This window comes from Pogona vitticeps, chromosome 1, assembly GCF_051106095.1.
Source record: "Pogona vitticeps strain Pit_001003342236 chromosome 1, PviZW2.1, whole genome shotgun sequence".
Lineage (NCBI taxonomy): Eukaryota > Metazoa > Chordata > Lepidosauria > Squamata > Agamidae > Pogona > Pogona vitticeps.
In genome coordinates this window covers 279,398,398-279,426,208 of record NC_135783.1, presented here as the reverse complement: position 1 = coordinate 279,426,208, position 27,811 = coordinate 279,398,398, and the positions used below count along the sequence as shown (strand labels likewise).

The 27,811-nt window shown below is 40.6% G+C and overlaps 1 protein-coding gene across 1 annotated transcript; it reads right to left on the bottom strand.

The window, feature by feature from the left end:
* Positions 1-17,977: 17,977 nt before the first annotated feature.
* Positions 17,978-26,619, bottom strand: SMIM38 (small integral membrane protein 38). The gene is made up of 4 exons (XM_072982583.2): positions 26,542-26,619; positions 24,110-24,222; positions 23,275-23,312; positions 17,978-18,921 (listed from the first exon to the last, which is right to left on the bottom strand). Exon 4 carries the CDS (start codon positions 18,257-18,259, stop codon positions 18,128-18,130), a length of 132 nt encoding a protein of 43 aa, XP_072838684.1. The 5' UTR covers positions 18,260-18,921; positions 23,275-23,312; positions 24,110-24,222; positions 26,542-26,619; the 3' UTR covers positions 17,978-18,127.
* Between the last annotated feature and the right edge of the window lie 1,192 nt (positions 26,620-27,811).

The window sequence follows — 27,811 nt, the reverse complement described above, 5'->3', positions numbered from 1 at the left end:
TACTTAAAACTCTCTCTGGGTGGTTTGCAATTTAATTATGCAGGCTACATATCCCTCCCCCCTCCTCCAGCAAGTTGAGTACTCAGTTATCTGACCTCAGAAGGAAGGGAGGCTGAGTGAACCTCAAGCAGGCTACCTAGGATTGAACCCAGGTTGTAAGCAGGCTTTTGGCAGTTAAACCACTGTGCCATGAGACTCCTAGTACAGTCACTCTAATTGGTAGTGACCTTCCAGGTTATTCTAATAGAGATCTTTTAATCATTGTCCACTTATTTAGCAGGCTCAAATGAGATAGCACATTCAACATATTATTAGAAACTCAATTTCCTTATGAAAGAAAAACATTTGTTTATCTTAGCACAAGCTTGCCTCATGCTACCTGTTGCGCATTACATTGCTTCATGAGGATTACATCATGAGGATGTAAACAAGGCTTGGTTTGCAAGTCTGATTGCTCTGATACATAGCTTTGAAAGAACTGCACACCTAGAGGGAGAATGTTGTTAAGAGCAGGAAATGCATATTTCCCTAAATATTTGATTTGACTCTTAGGGGTGGGGGAACCTCTAACCTTTCAGCTGTTTTGGACGTCAAGTACCAACAGCCCCAGCCAACAAAGGTGAAGTTCAGAGATGATAGGACTTGTAGTCCAATATGATTCAAAGGGCTGCAGATTATTTGTCCCCGGTTTAACTAGAATTGGCAGGACCTTTCACATGGAAAACACAGAATTCTATTCTCCGTACCTGGGACTGACCCTAAGACATAACAATAAAATATAACAAAGAAAATAATGTATTTCTGTCTTCATACGGAGTAGTTTACATGTACGTTTATCATCTGATGATTGTGGCATTGAAAAATGACTTGTTACTTGAGAAATAGCTGTCCCAGATTAAGCCCTGGCTAGAGGATGTTCTTTTCACTTTCCCTGCTGCTGTGGAGTGTTTGTCACTAGATGCTGTTTACACATTCCATTGAGAGCCATCAAATGATAAGATACCAGATAATGGACACAAAGATATGAATCTTGGAGGAGCCATGACCACTCCATACATATCTGGACTTAGAAAGAAGCCCCTCCAAAAAAGGGACAGTAACTACCAAACAGTTTTGACTTCTTAGCTGGAAATATGCATCCCCATCTAGTGAGTTGTACTTTACTTTAGATAATAATCCCGCATGGTACATCTTTAACAAAAACTGCTAGATGGTTTATGTATCTGGCTGCAGAACTCCTGGTTGAGGAGTTCAATTCTCCTCTGTGCCTCCTGGACAAGAGCTGAACTCGATGATCCATAGGGTCCCTTCCAGCTCTGCAGTTTTAAGATTATTATTAAGACTGCTGGATAGCTAAGTCTGGCTGAAGAGCCAGCATTTGGGAGTTTGATTCCCCACTGTACCTTTTTGCAGTTCTAAGATGATGATGATAAATAACTTCTGTACAATTAAGATCTCACAGTTATCCAGTAGGGTATGAAGCTGTCATGAAAACACATTCACACAGGTATCTACATTCAAGCTACATGTCATAAGGGCTATGGGGGTACTCTCTGGGAAATCGATTGCATTTTCCCAGGAACAAAGTATGGCACATCCAGCACATTCCCAGACTGTTCTCAGAAAAGGTAGTATCTTCAGGGGGGAACTCTTCAGAATGGAAGATTTGTGAGCAGTCATTTTATATATCTAAAGAAGGTCATTTGCAGGCTTAAAGCCAGAAAAATATCCAGATGAAAAAATGCATCACTGTGGTATTGTTGTAGTCACAGAAAAACTTCTACAGTTTGCAGAAATCTCATTTTCATCTTTGCACAAGTGTCAGATGCAATACTTTTTATTTTCCACATGCCAATAAATGGGTACACAATAGCTTTTGCAATTCATCAGTTGGGCATGATGGAACCAGAGACTGGGAGTCTGATTCCTTACTGTATGTCCAAGGAGAAGAGCTAGCTTGTGCAATCTTGGACAAACTGCACAATTCCAGGGCACCTGCAGAAGAAGGAAATAGTAAATGCCTTCTGAGTATTATACACCTAGAAAACCCTGGAAAGGGTCACCATGAGTCAGAACTGTCTTCATGGTATATAATTATTATTACTATTAAGGTTTCATTACATCAGGTGTGTGCTTGTGCATATTTTCTGTTAGCACTTGCTGTTTTACCATCAGAATACCCCACTGTTAACATAGGAATGTGTAACATGTGCTCCTCCAGATGTTGGACTGCAGTCCCCATCATCCCTCAGCATTGGCTATGCTGGCACTCCCTCCCCCCCCCAAAAAAAAACCCTGAAGAATCACTTTCTCCTCCCTGCATTATCCAAACAAGACATTAATCTAGAGCCTAAATATATCCAAATGGATGGAGTTCTGTCTATTTCTATCTGCTCTCCTTGATAAATCTGGTTATCCATACCCACAGAGAAGTGTGAGTCCAGATTACACCTGAAAATGTTACATCTGATCTCACAGGCCCAAAGATTTGATTTTATACATGCGTCACCACTGACTCAGGTGACTGCTAAGACTAGGAAGGTTACTTTTTAAAAGTAATTTAAATGTTCTACTTACTTTTTATATTGCTTATTACTTTTTTCAGTCCTTAAGGGAAGAAAGAAAACCTCTTAGGACTGATAAAAGATTAAGATAAAATCTCTGCTCAAGTGTCTGTAAAAACATCCCAAATGCCCTTTAAAAGTAATTTTAAAAGAATACAGAAAATTTTACTAGGATCAAAATATTTTTACATAAATAGAAGTTTTATTAGTCTAAAAATACTTTGAACATTTTACTAGTTCTGAGTGTCATTCACACTTATAAAGATACTTTTCAAATGTAACTACATTAGGCCATCATTGCCTTTAAATGTAACAAAATTATAGGTACCTATATTACTTGTAACTTGTGACTGGACAGAAAAGCCCCCCCCACACACAGTTTCTACTTCAGGGAGAAGTTATGAAAACGCACCTCTTCTTGAACCAAGACATCTACTTTGTTCACTGCAATGCCCTGCAATTGTTGAAAATGAAACTATTTTCAATCTATCCATAAAATTCACCCACAGTCTACAGCCATCCAAGACTTGTGAGACTTATTCAGTCACTTCTCTTTTTTTCACACACTTCTCCTACTGAACAAGCCCGTCCTTTTAGTTCAGCTCATCAAAGCACTTCCAACAGAGATGCACTCCAAGAGATTCTGATAATCTGAAACCGTGAACGTTTGGAGAAAAAAGAAACAGGGAAGTGAATGTTTCTTTTCCCAACTTAAAAAAAAAAACCTCTTGATCCACCGCTGCCAAAAAGATTGTAATATAATGACCCAGGGACAATTATACCATGTTGATTGGTGCAATCAGCCCTGGACTTGTGACTTGATAATCCCCATGTAATTCTCTCCACAAATTACCTTTTGAGCATCAGCGTCTTGAAGTTTCAAGACATACCAGGCATGCTTTCCCTCACTTGATGTGTGTTCCTTGTTCAGACAGAGGGCATTTCACAGGAGTCAGTGGAACAGAAATATAAACAAACCTCTGTGCCCCAGTCAGCCTCTGGAATGCCAAACAACCCCCTCACTCTGTTACTGATACCTACCTGCCCTGCCATGGGCCACCACTGGTGGCTGCAGTTTTTAAACTATATATTGGCTCTCTCTCGTGCGCACACACTCTCTCTCCCCCCAATGATTTATCACCCTTTAATAGATTTCCTTTTCCTGGTTGAGGATTCCCAGTTAGTAGCTCAATTGTCCCCGTGCAATACCACCCTGGAACGAAAGGGATGGCCAGTTCTCAGGAGTGTGGAAAGCCAAGAGAGAAGTCAATACTGTTTAAGAAAAATATCAGTCATTGACGGAGATTTTCACCAAATAATTAGTGGGACCATAAATGTCTGAAGGAGTTATTAAAGGGTTGGAAAGTTCAAATATTTGAAGACTGGTCTAATATTCCAGACAGGGAGTCTTTTAGCCATCCTTCTCTGAACAGGACCAAAAAGAAAAAAAAAAGAAAAGAAAGCAAGCACAGAGAGAGCGATTCAACACACTTTATCTCAAAGGGCATCCTCTGAAGGTGCTGTTTTGAGGGGAAAACCAAGTTACTCGTTGGCAACATAATAGATTTTATTTCGAGTGAGTGGAGGGGAGCTCTCTGTTCCAGGTCAAGCTTGCCCTCCTTAAGCAAACATGAAACAAATCTTTGACAGTGAATTCAGGTAGAGCCAGAATTTTACACATGATGAACTCTCAGATGCACTAAATGATCATCATCATCATCATCATCATCATCATCATCATCATCATCATCATTTATTTATATTGCGCTCTATACCAGAGTGCATTCCAATACTCAAAAACAGTTAAAATACAACCATAACATAACATAATTACAATGATAAGAACATACAGTGGGCAATTATCATTCAAGAAGACGACAATCAAGATAACTATAATAATAATATAATGATTGAAATACAGTAATTCTATCCCAGTAATTGGGATAGTATCCTCCACCTTCAAACTATTTGGTATAAGAGTAACTGTCACCTGGACCAAATTGGAGGGAATTGCCCCCCCCAAAAAAATTCCATGCTTCTACAAGCCCTTGTGCCATTTTGCCTTATTTTTCCATAGAAAAACACAACTACCATTCCGGAGGGTTTCCCAGGCTCTGGAGTGGGTTTTTGAGGGGTATTGGAAGGAGGGGTACAAAAAGGAAGGTGTATTGATTCTGGCAGAAGCAGCAGGATCTATTCGAAATGCTTCCTTGGATTATAGCCTGAGAGTACAGAATTGAAGCGCAATCCAGGACAATGGACTAAAGGGAAGGGAAGGGAAGGGAAGACCAGGTTATTCCCAGAGCAGCATAAATGAGTTTTGCCCGAGAATGCATGGGAAACTTTTTCCATATGGTACTTAGCCAAAGCCATAAAGCAGATATCCCTAGCTCCCAATGGCCAAACAACTCAGCTACCTCAGTATGATGGCAACTGTAGAGCAGCCATTGATATAAAGCTTCAACTAAGCCACAGTTAGAATTCTGGAATGTCTTGTTTCACCTCCTTATGCTCAGCTTGTCTATTTTGCACACATGTAATAAATCAGCAAGTCTCTGAATTGAATAATCATGAATTAGTTGTGCACATACAAGTGGGATAGTTCAGGGTTAAGGCCTCCTCCTTGTCTAGGAACAGGTGCTGAATGAATGCAGCCTTTACCAAAGGGTGCAGCCTGAGACTGACAAAGTGAAGGGGCATATTCTTTGCAGATTTACTGCTCTCCCCAGGATGAGATGGAAGTGCTAAAAGCCTTAAGCTGATACACAGGAGGCTTGTTTATTGCATTGTACAGACCAGAGAGGAATTTCCTGCACATGGTGCCAAAGACAGAGTGCACAAAAATGCCTCTGAAGTCTACGGATAGCATTGAACAGGCTCCCTTCTGTATTAGCTTTACTCCTCGTATATCTGGGTTTCAAATTTTAACACAGCTGTATGGGAGGGGCAACATGGTTGCCAATCTGCAGCCCATCCAATTGGGAACAGGAACCAGAGAAAGGACACAGATTGGAAGACAGCATTTGGTGGGTCTGTCGATGACATCATCCTCAGCGCTGCCTCCATCACCATTTTCTAGGACAGGATTAAAGCGATGACAGATTCCATTCCAAAACTCCCAGGCAGCTCTTTACATAGCTGTTAGCAGAACAAAAGCATTACATGAGATTTCCTCTCTCTCTCCAACGGCATTTGATGCTCTCTAATCCTCACCTTGGGAAAAAAGCACTGAGCAGCCAAATGCACTTGCTGACATCACACAGGATGTCTTTTCTCTCTTCTTCTTCTTCACTGCTGAAACGAATGAATCTGGGATGTAAGAAGCAGAGAGCTGGAGGAGGTGCTGAGAAAGGAAACTGTGCGCCCTCAAATCAGTTGTTTTAGGTTCACTGGGCAAAGCCATGTCCACAGTACAAAAGCTGATGTCTGCAATCAGGAGATTCTGCTCAGCAGACCACACATGCAAGGTGACACAAAGTTCAGGAACTATGTAAAGAGTGAATAAAAAGCACGGGCCTCAGCAGTCACAACAAGAATGCCAGTCATGCCTGGAAAAGGTTGAGGGGAGGGTTACAACTCTAAGAATCCCTCAACTGAGCTCTCAGGATTCTGGAAGTTATAGTCCAAAAAAAGGAGCTCAGGCAAACTCGAGTTTTTCTCCAACAACGAAGTTGAAGGGATAGGGTTGTGAAAAGGGTAGCATCAAGTTAATACCAAGTGCACGTTTGTATCATGAATTTATTGACCCAATAGGCTAAAGGTGTGTGTGGTGGTGAATCACATAGCAATAATGATGATGGTGTGCCATCAAGTCAATTCCAATTTATGGCAATGCTTTTCAGGGTTTTCCAGGTAGAGAATACTCAAATGTTGTTCACCATTCTCTTCTTCTGAGGATAGCCTGGGACTTTCCAGCTTGCCCAGGCTGGTTCTACTCACAGGAGGCACAACGGGGCATCTAACTCCCAACCTCTGACTCTGCAGCCAGATACCTAAACCACTAAGCGACCTAACAAGCAATAGTAGCAATAGTAATACTACAATTAACACCAAGAGCACACTCTCCCTAGTATCCTCAGCTAATTTTAACATTTTTCACATGCTTGACTGCTCTGCAGACATTTTTGGGGCTAGTCAACAAATAACACTGGAACACAGTGGGATTTATTTCAAAATAATCCCATCTGCCATGTGTCACTTCCAGATGTATATTCAGTTCCAGTGATTAGAGAGATGGACTAAAATTTGGGAGAGCCAGGTTGTAGTCCCCCTGTGAATTGTGATAGTCATAATTTGGACCTTGAGTCAGTCACTCTTGCCTATCCTGACCCATTTCACATGGCTGTCATGAGGAAAGTGACACAAAGAGAAGAGCCATGGGCACTACCATGTTGTCACTGGAAGAGAGGTGGGTCACAAGTGTAAGAATAAACAATTATTTCATAGTCTTGTACATCAAGCTAGATTTTTTTTAAAAAAAAACAATTATCTCTGCCCATAGAAAAGTGACATGAACATAAAAATAAGGCAAAAAACCTCCTTCCTAATCTATATTACTTTCAAATTATGATGAAAATACCATTTCAAAAATTATTCAAAATAAAAATCACATGTCAATCTGTGTCTACCATGAAAGTTCATCTTTACAAGAAAGCCTTTGTACCCTTGACTCTTGACAGATCAAGATGACAATTAAGATGACGAATGAGTTTCAATTTCATTTCAGGAATCAAACAAACAATGGCCTGGAAGCTGCAGAGGCCTGAATGGAGCAAACTAATGACTGTTTTCCCACTTTGAAAACTGATCTCTGCAGCAGAGCTTTTGGAGTTGCCCAATAGCTGATGGCTAATACAAATGACTGTGGATAAGATAAGTAGCATCAGGAGTGATGGATTGCTGTTGTTGGGCTTTGCTCTTTAAGATGGCCTCTTGACAGACTGGGGAGTTCACAGTTCCAAAACAATTATGTGAGAAGAGCAAGAAGGAAAAAAAAAGAAGGAAAAGGACATTTTTCAGAAATCCAAAGAAAATGTCAAGGAAAAATTATAGGCCTGACCAGAATAAAGTGCTGTAATGAGCAACCATAACTGTCAGGTGTGTTGAGAATGAGTCAGGGTGACTCAGCAAGGATGATGTAACCCAGGCTGATGCAACCTAGAGATGATGTAATGCAATGAGGTAATCTGTAATGTGATTGGTTGTATGAATGTATATATGTAGAGCTGTACAGTCAGTATTATCTTCACCTGCTTGAAGATCACATATGCCTGCCATGCTGCTGTAGACTGCTGTAAATACACTATGCTGAACGAAATGCTGCCGGACTGCGTGTGATTTATTGCTGGACTGCCTGAGCCGCCTTACACTCTGCTAATTCCGTGATTTCCGTGAGAGAAACTTGCAGTTATATGGCAGCCCCTCTTTTTAAAATGTTTGTGTGCCCTGCATTTTTAAGGGGTCTATTTCCTTCGTCCATTTCTTGAAGTGGTTTCTCAATTAGACTGCCTTCTTCCTTGCTAAAAATGTGACTACATGGTTCAATGTTGCGGGATTTGCTTTGCTTATAAAACTGGTGCATTTGAAGTTGTTTTTACTGGCCACATGATGCAAAGGCTGATTCAAGTTGATCCAACCATTTTGTCTCCCAAAGTGGCTTTTTTCCATCTGCCATTGGGGGTCTTCTATTTTTTTCAAGCAAAAGCAATTCAAATGGGCTTTTCCCCCATGTGCTTAGTTGTGGTATGCTCTTACAAACATAGGAGTGTGTCTATAGGTGATATTTTGGTAACATAGGCAGTTGGGGCATAATATTCAGACTTGGGTGGGGAGACACACAAAATAAAACATCATGATTTTAATGTGAGGGATTGGGGTGCTAGTCCTGAATCCTATCAAACACAGTCAACTTCAGATAGAGTGGGAAGGTCCTTTTGTCATGAAGCAAAAGCTTAGTGATGTTAATTAATTGACACGTCTGAAAGTGGTCCCACCTCTACTGGTCCTGTGAAGCCACTTTCTCATTTAAAGCTTCAGACTACTGTATTTCTCAACAACTTTTTTATAGAAAAATAACATGGAAATGTACTTAACAGTCTAAGAGTCCAGAACAGCAGCAGTCTGAACAGCAATCTTGCAGAATACATAATTATTCATCCATCAGAATGATTTCATAACAGGGATGACCACCTTCCCATCCATTAATCTTTTCCATTACTTTCAAGTAACACACACAGAAATTGTCTCATCTTTGTTCATATATGGTTTCAAACTATTGGCATAATAAACTGTGACCCAATATAGTCTCACCCTCAGCTCAGAGATCTAGAAATTTTGTGATCCCCAGCAGCTACCACATGTACATAACTGTCCAGTCTACAGTGTTATATTATGCTTCAGTACTTGAGAAAAATAGGTAGGCTAACTGCCCTATAGAAAAGCTACTAGAAAAAGATCTATTTTTCAGTATATACAAGTATTTATGCCTGCTTATTGTGTCCCATTAAATGCAGCAAGAACTACTGATCTGACCTTAGTAAGCTCTTAGTAAGCTTCTACAGAGTGCAACAATTGAGATTATTATCCCACACAAATCATTATGTTCCTGTGTTGGTACTCCAGCTTTTCATGTTGGGTCACTTACACCCTGAAGAAAAATACATTTTTATGAAATGTTCACATCATCACTTGATTTTTTAAAAAAATGCAAGGATCACCCTGACACTCTTTCATAAGAGAAATGCCCTTTAGACATAATACTGAGAACTCTTCGTGGTCTGGTAAACTTTACCACATTCCTCTGTAACCCACTTCATCCATTGCCAGCCAGAAGATAAACAGAGAATTCTCTAAGAAGCTTTGAAAAAATTGAGGTTCAGAATGTTACACTAGTCCTAGTGATTCCACAGGTGATTGTCAAAGAACAAACAGCTCGTGTTTTCTTTCTTTCTTCTTGTTTTTTACTGTCTTGTTGAAGAGGGAAGGGGAAAATATATAAGGACAGAAATTGTTGTCCTAGATAGCTTGCCATCAGAAGAGGAAAGGATGTGAGAACCATCTGAGACCATAACAACCAAAGTTTCCCTCTCACCTCCCAGTTTGCAAACGGGCTTGCTTTGATTGGGCGTCAAGACCTAAGCACAAGACCCCTTTGAAATCTGATTTCTCAACTTCTCACTTCTCTCCAACGCCAACATGTGTTCCATGCTCAGAACGTGTCTATCTAAAATGTCTGTTTCTGCCCCCAAATGTTAGGCAAACAAATAAACATTTACCTTCCTGAATTATTCAACTATATTTTCCAGAGTGAATACATTTTGTCTATGTGCTGGCAAATGAATACACTAGATGAGCCTCTTGCACCCACCGTAAAATGTTTGCTTACATTATAACCAGAGATTTCACTGAAAAATAACTACTTAATAGTGGCCAAGAACCTTTCTGCACCACTATTTTGACATATAATAAATGAACATCTGCTTTCCATTTGCAAAACAATCCTCACATTACAGCTTCTTATAATGGTCTCTGTTTCCAGTTTTCATAGTTAATGTACACATTTTCATAGAGTGGATATTTTTCCTATTACCCTTCCATTCAGGTGGTATTTATTCCTCTTTCCTGGACTACTCATGTTGGGAATTCCATACAATCAGAGATCAACTCAGGGATGATATCAGAACACTAGAGACCCAGCTTTGGCTACATGATGATGTCACTGGTGGCAATTTTGCACTATAGTTTTAATCTAGGGAAACCTTTCTGTTGACATAATGGCCTTGAACCATCTGAAGCATTTCTACTGCTTCAAATCAGGGGGAAATGATTTTCAGTGATGCTCTCCTATAGCTTTTGTTGTTTAGTCATTAAGTCATGTCTGACTCTTTGTGACCCTATGGACCAAAACATACCAGGCCCTCCTGTCTTCCACTGCCTCCTGGAGTTGGGTCAAATTCGAGTTGGGAGCTTCAGTGACACTGTCCAACCATCTCGTCCTCTGTCGTCCCCTTCTCCTCTTACCTTCACACTTTCCTAACATCAGGGGCTTTTCCAGGGAGTCTTCTCATGAGGTGTCCTCAGCTTCAGGATCTGTCCCTCCAGTGAGCACTCAGGCTTGATTTCGTTCAAAATGTATAGGTTTGTTCTCTTTGCAATCCAGGAGACTCTCAAGAACCTCCTCCAGCATCGCAACTCAAAAGCATCAATTCTTCAGCGGTCAGCCTTCTTTATGGACCAGCTTTCACTTCCATACATCGCTATTGGAAAAACCATAGCTTTGACTATGCAGACCTTTGTTGGTAAGGTGATGTCTCTGCTTTTTAAGATGCTGTCTAGGTTTGTCATCACTTTCCTCCCAAGAAGCAGGCATCTTTTAATTTCGTGGATGCTGTCATCATCTGCAGTGATCATGGAGCCCAAGAAAGTAAAATCTGTCATTGCCTCCATATCATCCCCTTCTATTTGCTTGAAGGTGATGGGACCAGTGGCCATGATCTTAATTTTTTTCATGTTGAGCTTCAGACCATTTTTGCGCTCTCCTCTTTCACCCTCATAATGAGGTTTTTTAATTCCTCCTCATTTTTGGCCATCAGATTGGTATCATCTGCATATCTGAGGTTGTTGATATTTCTTCTGGCAAGCTTTATTCCAGTTCGGGATTCCTCCAGTCCAGCCTTTCTCATGATGTATTCTGCATATAAGTTAAATAAGCAGGGGGACAACATACAGCCTTGTCGTACTCCTTTCCCAATTTTGAACCAATCAGTTCTTCCATATCCAGTTCAAACTGTTGCTTCCTGTCCCACGTATAGATTTCTCAGGAGATAGATAAGGTGGTCAGGCACTCCCATTTCTTTAAAGACTTGCCATAGTTTGCTGTAGTCCACACATTCAGAGGCTTTTGCATAGTCAATGAAGGAGAATTAGATGTTTTCCTGGAACTCTGGCTTTCTCCATAATCCAGTGCATGTTAGCAATTTGGTCTCCAGTTCTTCTGCCCCTTCAAAATCCAGCGTGTACTTCTGGGAGTTCTCGATCCACATACTGCTGAAGCCTACCTTGTAGGATTTTAAGCATAACCTTGCTAGTGTGTGAAATGAGTGCAATTGTATGGTAGTTGGAGCATTTTTTGACACTGCCCTTCTTTGGTATTGGGATGTAGACTGATCTTTTCCAATCCTCTGGCCACAGCTGAGTTTTTCAAACTTCCTGGCATATTGAGTGTACCACCTTAACAGCATCATCTTTTAAGATTTTAAATAATTCCATTGGAATGCTATCACCTCCACTGGCCTTGTTGTTAGCCAGGATTTTTAAGGCCCACTTGTCTTCACTCTCCAGAATGTCTGGCTCAAGGTCAGCAGCCACACTGTCTGGGTTGTCCGGGATATCCAAATCTTTCTGGTGTAATTCCTCTGTGTATTCTTGCCAAGTCTCCTTGATGTCTTCTGCTTCTGTGAGGTCCCTACCATTTTCGTCCTTTTTCATGTCCATCTTTGCACAAAAGGTTCCTTTAATATGTCCAGGTTTTTTAACAGATCTCTGGCTTTTCCCTTTCTATTATTTTCCTCTATTTCTTTGCACTATTCATTTAAGAAGTCCCTCTTGTCTCTCCTTGCTATTCTTTGGAAGTTGCTGTAACTTTCCCTATCTCCCTTGCATTTTGTTTCCCTTCTCTTCTCTGCTATTTGTAATGCCTCACTGGACAGCCACTTTGCTTTCTTGCATTTCCTTTTCTTTGGGATGGTTTCTGTTCCTGCCTCCTGCACAATGTTCTGAGCCTCCATCCAAAGTTCTTCAGGCACTCTGTCCACTAAATCTAGTTCCTTAAATCTGTTCTTCACTTCCACTGTGTATTCATAAGGGATTTGGTTATACCTGACTAGGCCAGTGGTTTTTCCTACTCTCGTCAGTTTAAGCTTGAGTTTTGCTACGAAAAGCTGATGATAAGAGCCACAATCAGCTCCAGGTCTTTCTTTGGTGACAGTTGAGAAAACTCTATTAGCCTTTGCCGTGCTTCGTTTTGCACTCCAAGGCCAAACTTACCTGTTGTTCCTTTTCTCGCTTGACTCCTTACTTTAGCATCCCTGTCCCCTATAATGAGAAGAACATCTTTCTTTGATGTCAGTTCTAGAAGGTGTTGTAAATCTTCATAGAATTGGTCAATTTTAGCATCTTCAACATTGGTGGTTGGTGAATAAACTTGGATTACTGTGAAGTTTAAAAATCTGCCTTGGATTCATATTGAAATCATTCTATTATATTTGAGATTGCATCCCTGTACAGCTTTTCCCACTCTTTGGCTGACTATGAGGGTTACTTCATTCCTTCTATGAGCTTCTTGCCCACAATAGTAGATATGGTAATCATATGAATTGAATTTGCCCATTCCTGTCCATTTTAGTTCACTGACTCCCAGGATGTAGATGTTTATTCTTGGCACCTCCTGTTTGACCACATCCAGCTTCCCAAGGTTCAGAGATCTTACATTCCAGATTCTTACACAGTATTTTTCTTTGCAGCATTGGACTTGCCTTTCACTTCCAGGCGCATCCACAGCTGAGCATCCTTTCGGCTTTGGCCAACCGCTTCATTAGCGCTGGAGCTACTCGTACTTGTACTCTGCTCTCCCTCAGTGCATGTTGGATGCCTTCCAACCTGAGGGGCTCATCTTTCAGTGTCATATCTATTTCAGCCTTTTGTTTCTCTTCATGGGGTATTCTTGGCAAAGATACTAGAGTGGCATTGCCAATTCGTACTCCAGGTGGATTGCATTTAGTCAGAACTCTCCACTATTACCTTTCTATCTTGGGTGTCCCTGCACGGCATAGCCCATAGCTTCTCTGAATTACTCAAACCTCTTCACCACGACAAGGCAGCAATCTGTGAAGGGGATTGCTGCCTACGGCTACAGTGCCCAAGTGGATTGCGGACTGTTCAGTTTTTGGGGTATTTTTTTGTTTGTTTGTTTGTTTGTTTTTGTTTATTTTATACGGCTCTGAACTAACATGCTGCTCACTAAGAGGCACTATCTTATTCCTCAAAAAAGCCTGAATGCTGTTTGGATCATGAGATGCCATGATAAATAGTGGTTACATCATGCATTTACCCAACTGGCCCTTTTCACCAGAGAGAATCACTGTTTTCAGGTGGCCTGTTTTTTGGCAGGTAACCTGAAATTTTGCTTTTTAGAATTAATGCAAAGGACACTACATAAGGCTGTGAGCAGCAGTCAGAGACAAGTCAAAAGCTGGGAAACAGGAGCCAGAGGACAAGCTGGTCATCAGGAGTTCAGCTGATTCATTAGTTCATTAGTTACAAACAAGTAATTCCTAACTTATTCCTTTTTTCAGGTAAAAAGGGATGACTACATTACATCATAATTGCAGCGTTATGAATGTTACCGAATATTGCAGCAGCCCAAGCCATAACCTCACTCCTTTTCCAGTATAACTATACTCTGAACATGGAGTATTCAGAAGTGAATTTGCAGTTCCCTTCTTCTCGGGGTGCTCTGTAAAGCTTGCCCAAGGCTATAGGCTAAACTTATTGTCTTGTTTCACTCTCAGTGAAAATTAACCTCCCAGTTGCCACAAGCAAAATTAACTGATTGGGTGCCTTCATCTACTACCGAGTTCTCCATGGTGTTTCACTGCAGTATTGTGACTTCAGACACAAGGACATGGAGAAAATAGGCAATGCTTATTGGTTTGACTCAGCTGCTGGTTACCCACATCTCAGAGCCAGGTGTTGTTCTGGTCTTCCTGCTTTGCAAAATGAGATGTTTATGGTATGGTTTTGTATTAGCATGTCTGTTGATACATATTTTAAAAGTCTAGCTGGTAGAAAATGAACCAAAATAATTTGAAAATGTGAAAAAAGAACTATTCAACACTGATTGCATGGGTCCAGTTTTTCACCATAAGAGAGTAATGAGATAAAAAACTTATTATTGGGGGAGGGGGAGTTATAGTTTTATATCAAATATAATGGCCAGAATCTTGCTACTTATGTTCAGCAGTTGCGTGACTTGACACTCAAGAAAAACAAGCACTAATTTCTTAACCTGCTGTGATCTGCTGCTCAAAGATATACTGTAGGAGTTAGGCAGGTGTAAGTATTCAGTAGGTTTCTAACCATTGTTTTGTTTTTAACTTACATTTCAGTCATGATAAGAGATCTAGAAAATGTGTCTATATAAATTTAATGAATAACAATAGCTTTAGACTACAGTGGACCCTCGAGTTACAGACGGCTCGACTTACAGACTTTTCGAGTTACAGACTTCTCTGGCCGCAAAATTTAGGTTTGACTTGCAGCCGTAGAATTGACCTACAGACCAGGGAAAAAAACCAAAAATGGAACAAAAACGGCCGGTTACGGATTAATCAGTTTTCAATGCATTGTAGGTCAATGGAGACTCGACCTACAGACTTTTCGACCTGCAGCCACTGTTCCAATACGGATTAATTCCGTAAGTAGAGGGTCCACCATAGAGACGTAGTCCATACCTCAAAAAACATATTTCTGGAGATCCAGAGTAAAATCATTTTTCCTCTACTAAAATATAAAAATCTAAGAAGAAAAAAGACATGTTGCACACCTTAGTTTTACTTTAGTCAGGTAAATAACAGCATCTGCTTCTCCTTTCCAAATATTTTAGACACTGTTTGAATTATCAGTGCTTATAATACAGGATAGCAACTCTTATTGGTTCCAGTATTTTTCCCTAAGCTCTCATTTGTGACGGGACAGTTTGGCAGACAAGGCCAAGGCCCCCAGCTGTTCAGATTCCTTCTATGAGTCAACATAATTGTAACCCTCCCCCAATCCTGCCAATATCCTCAGCCTCTCTTTGCTGTTTGTTGTTGGCTGTAATAGGCATACCTAAAGTAATTGAGCCACCTGTTGCAGCGCCAGTTCTGTTTATGGAAGCCCCATTGAACATTTGGTTACACGGTTTGACAGTAATTGTTTAAGAGGATGCCATTGTAATGACATTGTAAATGAAGTTGTAGATTTATGTAACAATAATAGAGTATATGAGCTTGCCTGCCGTTACTTCCATTTAGGCCACGATGCCAATTTTAAGCCTGTTATGCAATTGTGGGAACCATATTTTAAATAAACTGAGTCTCGCAGCAATTTACTTTTCAACTCACAGTTGTTAGAGATGAGAATTTTAACGCACTAAACATTTGCTGGCCATTGTTGGCTATGTTACAAGAGCAAGCTGAATAGATGGAATCACTTGAATCAAAACTGGAGACAGGATGGGACAAATGAAAGTAAAAATGTATTCAGCCATCTAGATAACTAAATTTTAGGGCCATTTGTCATACCAAGTGCATTCCAGAAGGTTTATGGCATATCAAATATTTGTTTTTTCAATGTGGGAAACTGCTGCGAGGGTTCAGAATAAATCCTGTATGTCTTGTTATAGAACACCATAGCTTGTGATTCAGGAACTTCACGGAGCTCTGTTATTCATTTTCCTATTCATTTTCTTATCTGAATGGTATTTTTTTATACAAGCAGATATGCTTCTTCGCCACAAAATCAATGTCAAACAGAGATGGTAGACTTAAATCAAACAGGCCATCTTCTGCTTCAGATACATGGCAAAGAATTCTAAGCAAGGTTTGGGCATTAAGGTGTGAATGGGCGATTGATACTTCAGAACCAGTCATCATGCAGCAGTATAACTACTTAGGCAGTGATATAATGGAATAGGGCTTGCAAAGTCAAAGCCCAAAGACTTTCTGAGTCGCAGGGACTACGATACAGTATTGACCACCACCTACTGTACTTCAGGCTTCCATATTCCCCACAGTGGTTAGGTGCCATGCTTAGACGAGCTAGAAGAGAAATGGATTTTTCCAGGAACAGCATAGATTTGTAATGCAAAGGTTGGCTTAGCTTTGAATAGACAATTAAGAGTGTGACAAAAGAAGCACACCTCCTTTGATGATAATGACCTGCATTTTGGACTCTCAATTAAGCTATCTTACTAGATCAAGGACAGAAAACATGTGGTCTGTGGATGCATGCAACTCCCAAGGGCATTTTTGTGCACCCCCTCACCCCTCAATAAATTTTGCACAGAAAGTTCTCTAGTGTCATTTATGGGGTGTGGTGGACAATTTCGCCATGTTTTGAAGGGCCCAAGAACCCCTGTACCTCACCCCCAATTTAATGTTTTTCCCCTTTATCACTAATAAAGCTAGCTTTTCAAACTGTTGGATGGCTCAATGTTTTAGGCATTCAGTTGCAGAGCCAGAGGTTGGGAGTTTGATTCCACACTGTGCCTCCTTGACAGGGACTGGGGCTTGATGATCCATAACATCCCTTTCAGCATTGCAATTATAAGATCATTATTATTTTCAGTTTTTTAAAAAAAGGTTGAACTTGCTCTTCATTTCTTTGAAGTTCAACATTTACCAAAAAATTATTTTAATTGAATACACACATCAAGAGTTTTGGCCACACTGCTTCCTTTTAGCCCTTCACTCCCAGGCATACCAACCCCCAGACTGCCACCATTTTAGAAAAACGTCCCTCCGTCCTGGTGAGATCACAGACAGCCATACTATGCAATGTCCATCCAATATATGATCAATAGAAGCCATGCTGTGCTAAAAAAAAGTTAGTTACAATCTTGGCATCGTCAGTAAAAAAAGGATCTTAGCCAGCAGGACAAGATGGCATTCTCAGCCATTGCAGTCAACAGTCCTGGGCTGGATATGCCAATGGTGGAACTCACTGGAAATCCATTTCATTTGTATTATATCATTCAATCAGCTCTCGAGTCTCCAGGAGCAGGGAAATAAAGATATGTAACTAGCAAAGTCATTCATTCACAGCCACTGTTGATGTGCATTGTAATTAAAATAGTTCTCAAGATCCAAGTCTTAAGGCTCAGATCTATGTTAATTTAGAATGTCTGGATCTACTGTATCTCTTACATTCAGACAACCCTAAACACTTTTGTACCAAATGGCTAAAAATTTGTTCTAACAACAACTTCATGAACTACTCTGTATAGGAAGGATATCAGTTGGTTGGGCTACTTTGTGAATTTGCTGATTTTTCTCAGTCTGGCCTCTGTTAGGCTGACTTTACAAAAACAGGGAAATCAGGAAAAGGCCTCATAGTTGAGTTTTGAAAAGGCAGAGGGGGAGAAGGGGGTGCAGATTGCCTGTGACTGTCCTGTTAAAAAGATGGGCAATACATTCCAAACTGCTAGGTGAGGAGGAGCTTGAAGCCAACTTAAATTGCACTATCCCCATCTAAGAAGCGAAACTGGTCTCAATATCATCAGCCATTTGAATCTGGGACATGAATAGCAGCATATTATGAAGAACTTGATGCAGAGCCTTGAAGAAGATGATTTAGCATCAAAATCTTGCTGATTGTTTTTGTTTGTTGTTTTATATTCTTAATTGTTCCTGCACTTACAAAGAAGGAAAACATTAAATAGTCCCTTAGAAAACTAAAATTTATCCTGTCCTTTGACATTGTCCAGTGAGCAGCCATTTCCTTAATGACTATGCATACAAACACTTTCATGAGTCCTTCCTTTTTTCAGGAAACCTGCGAGCCAGCTTGTAATCTAAATAAACACTAAAACAGGACCATAAAATGAATCGTGTTAATATGATCACAACCACTAAAATCATCAAAATGTCTGATGCCATATTTAAGCTAGAATAATTAAGTAATGTGTGTAAGGGGGAAGCATAGATATCACTTCTTGTTCCTATCACTATTCTGGGAAATCTAATTATATAATGTTGTATTCAGGGCTTTGTGGCAAACTTGAACCATTCCTGTAACATTCCAATCAAAGTGATCTCACCAGCATGTGAGGGAAAGGAGAGTCCAGCTGACAGATCTGGGACATTACTGTACTATTTAGTCAAGAGGCCCCATGTACTATTCAGAAAGAATTAACAACTCTTATATTGACAATAACAGTATTGTCAGAAGGTCTCTGGAAGAGAAGGGGGGAGCTCTGTAAACACACATACTCTCTCTCACTCACTTGCTCTCTCACTCTTTTTTTCATGATCTCTGAAGTTGGACTTTTTTCAACCCCTTTTCCCCCTCCCGCCCAATGCTGATGTAATCTCCAAACATCTCCAACAGCAGCTGCTCAGCGAAACCGGGCACCTTCTCCTGAGTCCTTTTGAGAAGCACACGCCGCTCTTTCCAGCCCCCTCAAAACAATTGGGGTCTTTCTTTGGTCAGTTAGCTATCACTTCAAGAGCTCCTACGCTGTGCCACAGGCTCTTAAGACCAGTCTGTGCAGGAAAAAATACTGGAAGGGCTTTTTCTCTCCTTTTCCCCCCTAGGCAAACTGAAAAGGAAACAAGGGAGGGAGAAGAGGAAAAGCAAAATCAGAGCACAGAAAATACCCACAATGCTTTGCTCATCAATTAGCACGTTACCGCATGTAAAAGCGCCCATGACAGTCACAGTGAAGCAAAAGACAGATGGTGTCTGTGTGTGTGTGTGTGTGTGTGTGTGTGTGTGTGTGTGTGTGTGTGTGTGTGTGTGTGTGTGTGTGTGTGTGTGTGTGTGTGTGTGTGTGTGTGAGAGAGAGAGAGAGAGAGAGAGAGAGAGAGAGAGAGGAAATGTTCACATTCTGTTTGAGAGACAGTTTGTTTCAGTTGGTATGTTAAACAGGTTCGACAGAAAGACTGTTTGTTATAGCAGTGGTCAAAGTTACAAAAACTGTCCAGGAAAAGACATTCTTGGAAGGCCGATCTTTGTTTCTCCATGTTATGTGCATTGGTATTCACAGCAAAGTGGAATAGAAAAATCCAGCTTAGATGGGATTGATTTAGCTAAAGGTGAGTGAAAAGAAATAGGCTTTAAAAGAATAAAACATCACTACAAATTAATATGAATGAGACACCGTTAACATGTGTTCAGAGACATTAAATAGATCTGTTTTGTGGGAAACCTAGACACGGACAGATTATCCTATTGCAACTCCCAGTATGGTGTGGTATGTTAAACCTACTCAGCCCATTCGAGGACGCTGTAGGCTCACCTCCTGGAAAAACACTCTTTGGAAGCACTACTTTGAAAACAAGAACTAGAGTAGACGTTGTCTAGAGGGGTGGGGTAAAAACTGAATAAATAAATAAAATAAATAAAAATAGAGGGGGTGAGATTTTTTGATATTGGTCCCAAATTGTAAAATCTCCTCCTAGAATATAAAGGACAGAAAGCTGCATCTCAACTGCTCTTTTTTTTCCCCCCACTCTCTTTTCTTATTTAGCCATGCTTCTGCATTAGACAAAGAGACACACACAGAGAGACTATTTTTTCGCATGAGCTACTGTGGGCCAATTGGGAATGGTTGGGCTTGATTAGAACAATCTAATCAAGCTTTAAGGTTCACATCGAAATTGCTCCTGCCAAACTTCGGAAGTGGCTTAATAAGCTGATGTGCAGCACCAGTTATATATACATTTTTTCTTTGCCTAATCTTAAAAAGCCAGTTGAGAATATTTTGTTGTTGTTTAGTCATTAAGGCATTTCCAACTCTTCATGACACCATGGACCAGAGCACACCAGGCCCTCCTGTCTTCTACTGCTTCCTGGATATTGGTCAAATTCATGTTGGCAGCTTCGGTGACACTGTCCAACCATCCCATCCTCTGACGTCCCCTTCTCCTCTTGCCTTCACACTTTCCCAACACCAGGGTCTTTTCCAGGGAGTCTTCTCTTCTCATGAGATGGCCAAAGTATTAGAGCCTCAGCTTCAGGATCTGTCCTTCCAGTGACCACTCGGGGTTGATTTCCTTCAGAATAGATAGGTTTGTTCTCCTTGCAGTCCAGGGGACTCTCAAGAGTCTCCTCCAGCATCACAGTTCAAAAGCATCAATTCTTTGGCAGTCAGCCTCCTTTATGGTCCAACTCTCCCTTCCATACATCACGACTGAAAAGCACATAGCTTTGACTATGCGGACCTTTGTCGGCATGTGATGTCTCTGCTTATTAAGATGCTGTCTAGGTTTGTCATCACTTTCCTCCCAACAAGCAGGCGTCTTTTAATTTTGTGGCTGCTATCACCATCTGCAGTGATCATGGAACCCAAGAAAGTAAAATCTGTCACTGCCTCCATATATTCCCCTTCTATCTGCCAGCAGGTGATGGGACCAGTGGCCATGATCTTAGTTTTTTTTTAATCTTGCGCTTCAAACCATTTGTTGCGCTCTCCTCTTTCACCCATATTAAGAGGTTCTTTAATTCCTCCTCACTTTCGGCCATCAGAGTGGTATCATCTGCATATGTTAATATTTCTTTGGACAAACTTAATTCTGGCTTGGGATTCATCCAGTCCTGCCTTTCGCATGATGTATTCTGCATATACGTTAAATCAGCAGGGGGATAATATACAGCCTTGTTGTACTCCTTTCCCAATTTTGAGCCAATAAGTTGTTCCATATCCAGTTCTAACTGTTGCTTCCTGTCCCACGTATAGCTTTCTCAGGAAGGTGGTCAGGCACCCCCATTTCTTTAAGGACTTGCCATAGTTTGCTGTGGTCCACAGAGTCAAAGGCTTTTGCATAGTCAATGAAGCAGAAGTAGATGTTTTCCTGGAACTCTCTGACTTTCTCCATAATCCAGTGCATGTTAGCAATTTCGTCTCTACTTCTTCTGCCCCTTCGGAATCCAGATTGTACTTCTGGGAGTTCTCGATCCACATACTGCTGAAGCCTACCTTGGAGGATTTAGAGCATAACCTTGCTAGCATGTGAAATGAGTGCAATTGTACGGTAGTTGGAGCATTCTTTGACACTGCCCTTCTTTGGGATTGGGATGTAGACTGATCTTTTCCAGTCCTCTGGCCACTGCTAAGTTTTCCAAACTTGCTGGCATATTGAGTGTACCACCTTAACAGCATCAGGTTTTTAGATTTTAAATAGTTCCACTGGAATGCCATCACCTCCACTGGCCTTGTTGTTAGCCATGCTTGCTAAGGCCCATTTAACTTCACTCTCCAGGCTGTCTGCCTCAAGGTCAGCAACCACACTATCTGGGTTGTCCGAGACATTCGGAACTTTCTGGTATAATTCCTTTGTGTATTCTTGACACCTCTTCTTGATGTCTTCTGCTTTTGTGAGGTCCCTACCATTTTTGTCCTTTATCATGTCTGTCTTTGCACAAAAGGTTCCTTTAATATCTCCTATTTTCTTGAACAGATCTCTGGTTTTTCCCTTTCTATTATTTGACTCTTTTTCGTTACACTGTTCATTTAAGAAGGCCCTCTTGTCTCTCTTTGCTATTCTTTGGAAGTCTGCATTCAATTTTCTGTAGCTTTTGGTTTTTGTTGTTGCCTCCTGTACAATGTTACGAGCCTCCATCCATAGTTCTTCCGGCACTCTGTCCACCAAATCTAGTTCCTTAAATCTGTTCTTCACTTCCACAGTGTATTCATAAGGGATTTGGTTTAGATTATACCTGACTAGCCCAGTGGTTTTTCTTACTTTCTTCAGTTTAAGCTTGGTTTTGCTATAAAAACCTGATGATCAGAGCCAAAATCAGCTACAAATCTTGTTTTTGCTCACTGTATAGAGTGTCTCCATTTTTGGCTGCAGAGAACATAATCAATCTGATTTCCATATTGCCCATCTGGTGATGTCCATGTGTAGAGTCGCCTCTTGTGATGACCAACTTGTTCTCTTGAGAAAACTCTATTAGCCTTTGCCGTGCTTCGTTTTGCACTCCAAGGCCAAACTTACCTGTTGTTCCTTTTATCGCTTTAGCATCCCTGTCCCCTATAATGAGAAGAACATCTTTCTTTGATGTCAGTTCTAGAAGGTGTTGTAAATCTTCATAGAATTGGTCAATTTTAGCATCTTCAACATTGGTGGTTGGTGAATAAACTTGGATTACTGTGAAGTTTAAAAATCTGCCTTGGATTCATATTGAAATCATTCTATTATTTTTGAGATTGCATCCCTGTACAGCTTTCCCCACTCTTTGGCTGACTATGAGGGTTACTTCATTCCTTCTATGAGCTTCTTGCCCACAATAGTAGATATGGTAATCATATGAACTGAATTTGCCCATTCCTGTCCATTTTAGTTGACTGACTCCCAGGATGTACAGTAGATGTTTATTCTTGGCACCTCCTGTTTAACCACATCCAGCTTCCCAAGGTTCAGAGATCTTACATTCCAGGTTCTTACACAGTATTTTTCTTTGCAGCATCGGACTGTCCTTTCACTTCCAGGCGCATCCACAGCTGAGCATCCTTTCGGCTTTGGCCCAACCGCTTCATTAGCGCTGGACTTGTACTCTGCTCTCCCTCAGTGCATGTTGGATGCCTTCCAACCTGAGGGGCTCATCTTTCAGTGTCATATCTATTTTAGCCTTTTGTTTCTGTTCATGGGGTATTCTTGGCAAAGATACTGGAGTGGCATTGCCAATTCATACTCCAGGTGGATTGCATTTAGTCAGAACTCTCCACTATGACCTTTCTATCTTGGGTGTCCCTGCACGGCATAGCCCACAGCTTCTCTGAATTACTCAAACCCCTTCACCACGACAAGGCAGCAATCTGTGAAGGGGAGTTGAGAATCTACCTGTGGCCAAACCTACAGGCATGGATTCAACTGTGGGCAGTTTTCGAATCAGCCCTTTAAGGCAAAGTAAAGTTTTGGGAGTGGGGGTACAACTGATGTCTACATACCTTCAAAAAGAACTCTCTTTTTTCATTTCTTCTGTCCCCTGCTAAGAAAAGGAAGTGATTAATTTGCCAATACCCTGAATTAGCTTGCTTATTAAGCCACTTCAAAATATTAGCATATCAAAAGAGGAACACTTGCTTTGGATCAGTTCTAGCAATCACATACACTGGGCCAGAAAATTGTGGGTAGGAACACTCTGGGGTTGGCAAAGACATCATCTGATTGCCATCTTTAAGAACACACCATACAACAGATTGTTTTGAGGCAACTTTGTAATCACTTTAAGCCTTTGGATAGTCAGTATTTTGGAAAAAGTAAAATAAGTAAATAAATTAGTCATATTTGACTATCAGGTGTACTGTGGAATTATCTCCAAAACAGAGATGGGGTAATAGCTTGAAGCAATGACAGACATTATAGCCAGTCCATAATTAGAGCTGAAAGTGTGTGCTGGAGGGCTGTAGTTGAGGGCATCTTTCACAACTGAGATGTCAAACTTCAAGAACACAGAGACAGGTGTGTTACCAATAACAGAAGTATAAGACACAGGTGGCTGACCACATTACTACATTACCAAAAACTGCAGAAAATACTATGGGTCCGGGGCAGGCTGATTCACATTTTTCCCATTGATCAGATGACACAACAGGAAAAGTGAATAAGCCTAGAGACCCCTCTCTCCATAGCTTTTCCTCTCCACTAGGGAACCTCCTATTTTTAAAAGTTTTGAATCCTTTCACATGGGTACAAGCATGTGATCACTTAAATCAATGCAGAAAGTGAGGCTGAAGTGTGCATGCATGCACACTTAAAGCATGCTCCCACCTTCCCACTCACCTTTTAACTCTTACTTCAAGATAACACAGACACACAGGGCATCACCAGCAGTCACTCTGCCCATCAAGTTCTCTTTTCCATGACTCTTCTTCTTCTTCTTTTTTAAGCTCCTCCTAAGGAATACTCCTGTTATTTTATTGTATTTTATTAACAGTTTTACCAATGCAAAGCCCCATGTCAGAAGCTGCCAATCAAAACAGCAAAAAGCCTGTTTCATTGCCTATTAATACAGTTCTTTGAATAAGACCACCTATAGGGCCATAAACAGTTGAATTTAAATATGGCCACTTAATTCGAACAGACCCGAATTCCCTAGTGTGACTTCACAGAGAGTGAATTTGCATTTCCTTCACTGTACTGTGTAGTCACACTCTCAGAGTCTACATTGGAATATAACAATTATTTAGCCAATTGTTTAAATTTAGCCTGACAAAGATTACTATCCTGGTATGGAATTTAGATTCTGGGTGTGCTTAAATCCTGACAATCAATCACCAAACAAAGTAAGCTAACTCAAGGAAGTGACAGTTGCTCATGCTATGACCTTCACAATCAGCCTTCAAGGATTTGGGTCTTCTAATTACAGGCATGTCTATTTCTGCCTTTGTTGGCCCACTAAAATATCGAAGCTTTGCACAACTCTTCTTCAGAGCAAGCAGTGCAGTGCTTGTAGGGCAGGAGACAGAAATGTGCAAAATTATCCTGGCTAGCTAATTCAATAAAAGGCAACAAAGAATTTACTATGTGACTCACAGTCCTTTGAGTATAGAGATGAAAAAAGCAATTGATTCTACATCCCTGAGGTGAAACCTGATACCATCACGCCTGAGGCTGATGCTTCACGTTTGCAGTTTCATCTGGAATTTTAGTTTGACTACAGACTCTGCATTTAGCCAGGATGATCTTTGGACTTCTTAAAATTTCTTTTCTGATACCTTACTCTCTGCAGTATCCGGCCTTGATGAAAAGCACTGCAAGATTCAAACATTTACTTTTTTGTGATATTTTTAACAGTCCAAAAAAAGGTGTTGATTGCTCAGCCCAGATTTTTTCATTTTGCATATGGAATATATGACTGTATTTCTTTTTTGCAGCAATGAAAGCCCAATGAACCCATGTTGATACGTAACAAATCACAGTCCTGCAGCAGCTCCATTGCTTATGGCTTTGAATCCACTGCTCATTCAGCTTAGCTGTGGGCAGTTAGTGGTACTAGCTTGAGAGAAGGTAAAATCCTTAGACACATTGCAAACATGAGCTTTAATGGAAATTTAATATACACGGTGAGGTGCAATGATAGTGTTCTCAGATCTGGAAGTTACAATCCCCAACAAAAAAGGAACTTTTTCTAACCTGTGTTCCTATTCAGAGAAATTTGATAGGAAACCTATATAGCATAACTTGTACAAAGTCTTCCTGTAACAATTCAGTGTGGCTCTCTTTTCACCTACCCACTTGCCCAAATATCCAGAATGGAAGAAGTACATCTGTAATCATTTTCTCCTAAATGATCAAGTTTCTTTTTTTACAGCATTATTACTCATGAGTAACTTTTAGTACCCAACCATGATTCCCACCATACATCACCATGCAGAAGTGGTTGTGTGTATCTTTTTGTGCAAATAGGATTGTGTATTACCATCTCCCACTCCCCAGCCCATTACAAAGCACCAGCATGTTATGCATGAGTACAGCCCTCTCCAAGTATTCCAGAAGCATGGAAATTAAACATGTGCAAAAGAATGGGGCTACACATGATGGCTCTGTCCATGAAGTCCCTGTGTATGTCAGGATCTGGCCCTTCATTCTCTGACCTTTACAGGGAAATCTGAATGGATGTTCTGGCGAAATAAAACAGAGTATATTTGGGCATAACATGGGTCTGAAATTAATGTATGTTAAATACATTTCTCTCTGTTAACCACAGCTTCCACATAAATATGGCCGCTCAGAGTGGTATAAATATACCAGATGGGCGGGATAGAAATCAAATAAATAAATAAATAAATAAATAAATAAATAAATAAATAAATAAATAAATAAATAGATAGATAGATAAATAAATAAATAAATAAATAAATAAATAAATGTGATATGCGAATCTGCTATGTGCCATTTTTAACAGGCTGAGCATGTGCTATTCTCAACCTACTTTGAGTAGCTTCTGAATAGGGAGAAGAATCCTTCACAAACTATACTCTAAAACATAATCAACTCATTTTAGTTGACTACCAATTTGCAGTCTATATATTGTCGTGCCCTACATTCCCCAAATAGAATACATAACTTTTTAAAAATATGCAAACTTCATATCATAATTTGCAAGTTATCGGGTTGGTTTGTCCCCTTTTCTACAGGAAATAAGTACCGACACAGAAATAGTATCTCAAGAAAATATTAATAAGAATAAGGAAATTGGATATTTAACTTACTTTATGAGTCACATATTCAGCGAAGGTGCAAAAGAAAGTGACAGAGATCTATCAAGGTTCTTTTGACTAATACCAGAGTCTCTCTGTTTTATTATAATATTTTTAAAGGGGGGGGGGAGATAACCAATACTTATCTCTTAGCATCACATGTTTACTGAATTTATCAGCTTGGAAACGTAAAGGCATTTTGTTTCACCATATTTACCTACGGTCCCAGAATTCCTCATACAATGAAGTGAAAACAATACAGTCTTTTAGAGGAGGCCTGTTAAATGCGAAATCACGATTTTTATCTCTAAAGGGCAAAATCTGAAATGTTGACAAAGTCAACAACTGTTTCAAGACCCTGTGATTATATGTGTGCTCCAAGTTCTTTCAATGTTACATTGTGCCTAGAAGGGCACAAACCACATGCCTTGTTACTTAGGCTGCACCAGCAATGAAAGTGATTACAAAAGTACTGAGAGAACAATCAAGCATTGATAGAAACTGAAGCAGGGACTGTGCAAGAGTAGTTTTTTTTTCCAGATTCAAAAGAGTTCATTTTCTCCTTTGCCTTATTCAAATCTATATTGTATCATATTTGTGGCACTGAAGGCTGTAACGCCAATTCACTGGGATGATGTGGTGGAAAGGAATGTTCATTTGCTCAGGGAATACAGCAGCTTATGAATCCAATTTTTGTGAGAGGAAGGGGAACTTGTCAGTACATCTGGGATTAAAACCTCCTCCTGGGAAAGGCTGGGGACTAGGAAGAAGTGAAGCTAAGGGACAGGGATCTGAGAACCAAAAAGTCTGAAGAAAGGTTGCAAACCAATCCAGCAAGGAACTTTGAAAGAGGAACTTGAAGGAAGCATTGTTTGCTGGGAGAGAAGGCAAGTGGGCACCGTGAGACTGAGAGCAAGAGGGATACCCCACTCGCTGCAATGCTGTCCCTCCTCAACAGCAAAGATGGGGAGGTGGACTCCAAACCCGTACCCAAACCTTTGGTGGAGCCTCCGCGGGAGACAGTGATAGAGGAGCTGATGGAAGATGTACAGAAAATGACGGTAGGGGAAGTTCAGGAAGAAAAAGGCGGGAAGAGGAAGAAAGAAGAGGGTGGACTTTGAAGTAGGAGTGGGGGAAGTGGAAAAGAGGGAAGAGCAGTTATCGCCAGGTTGGTAATGGGTGTAGATGCAGTATCCGTGGACTGGATTATGGGAGGGATTGAGAGTGCCAAAGGAGGAGGCAGATTATAGGAGAAGAATAGAGATTCCCCCTAAACCCTCTT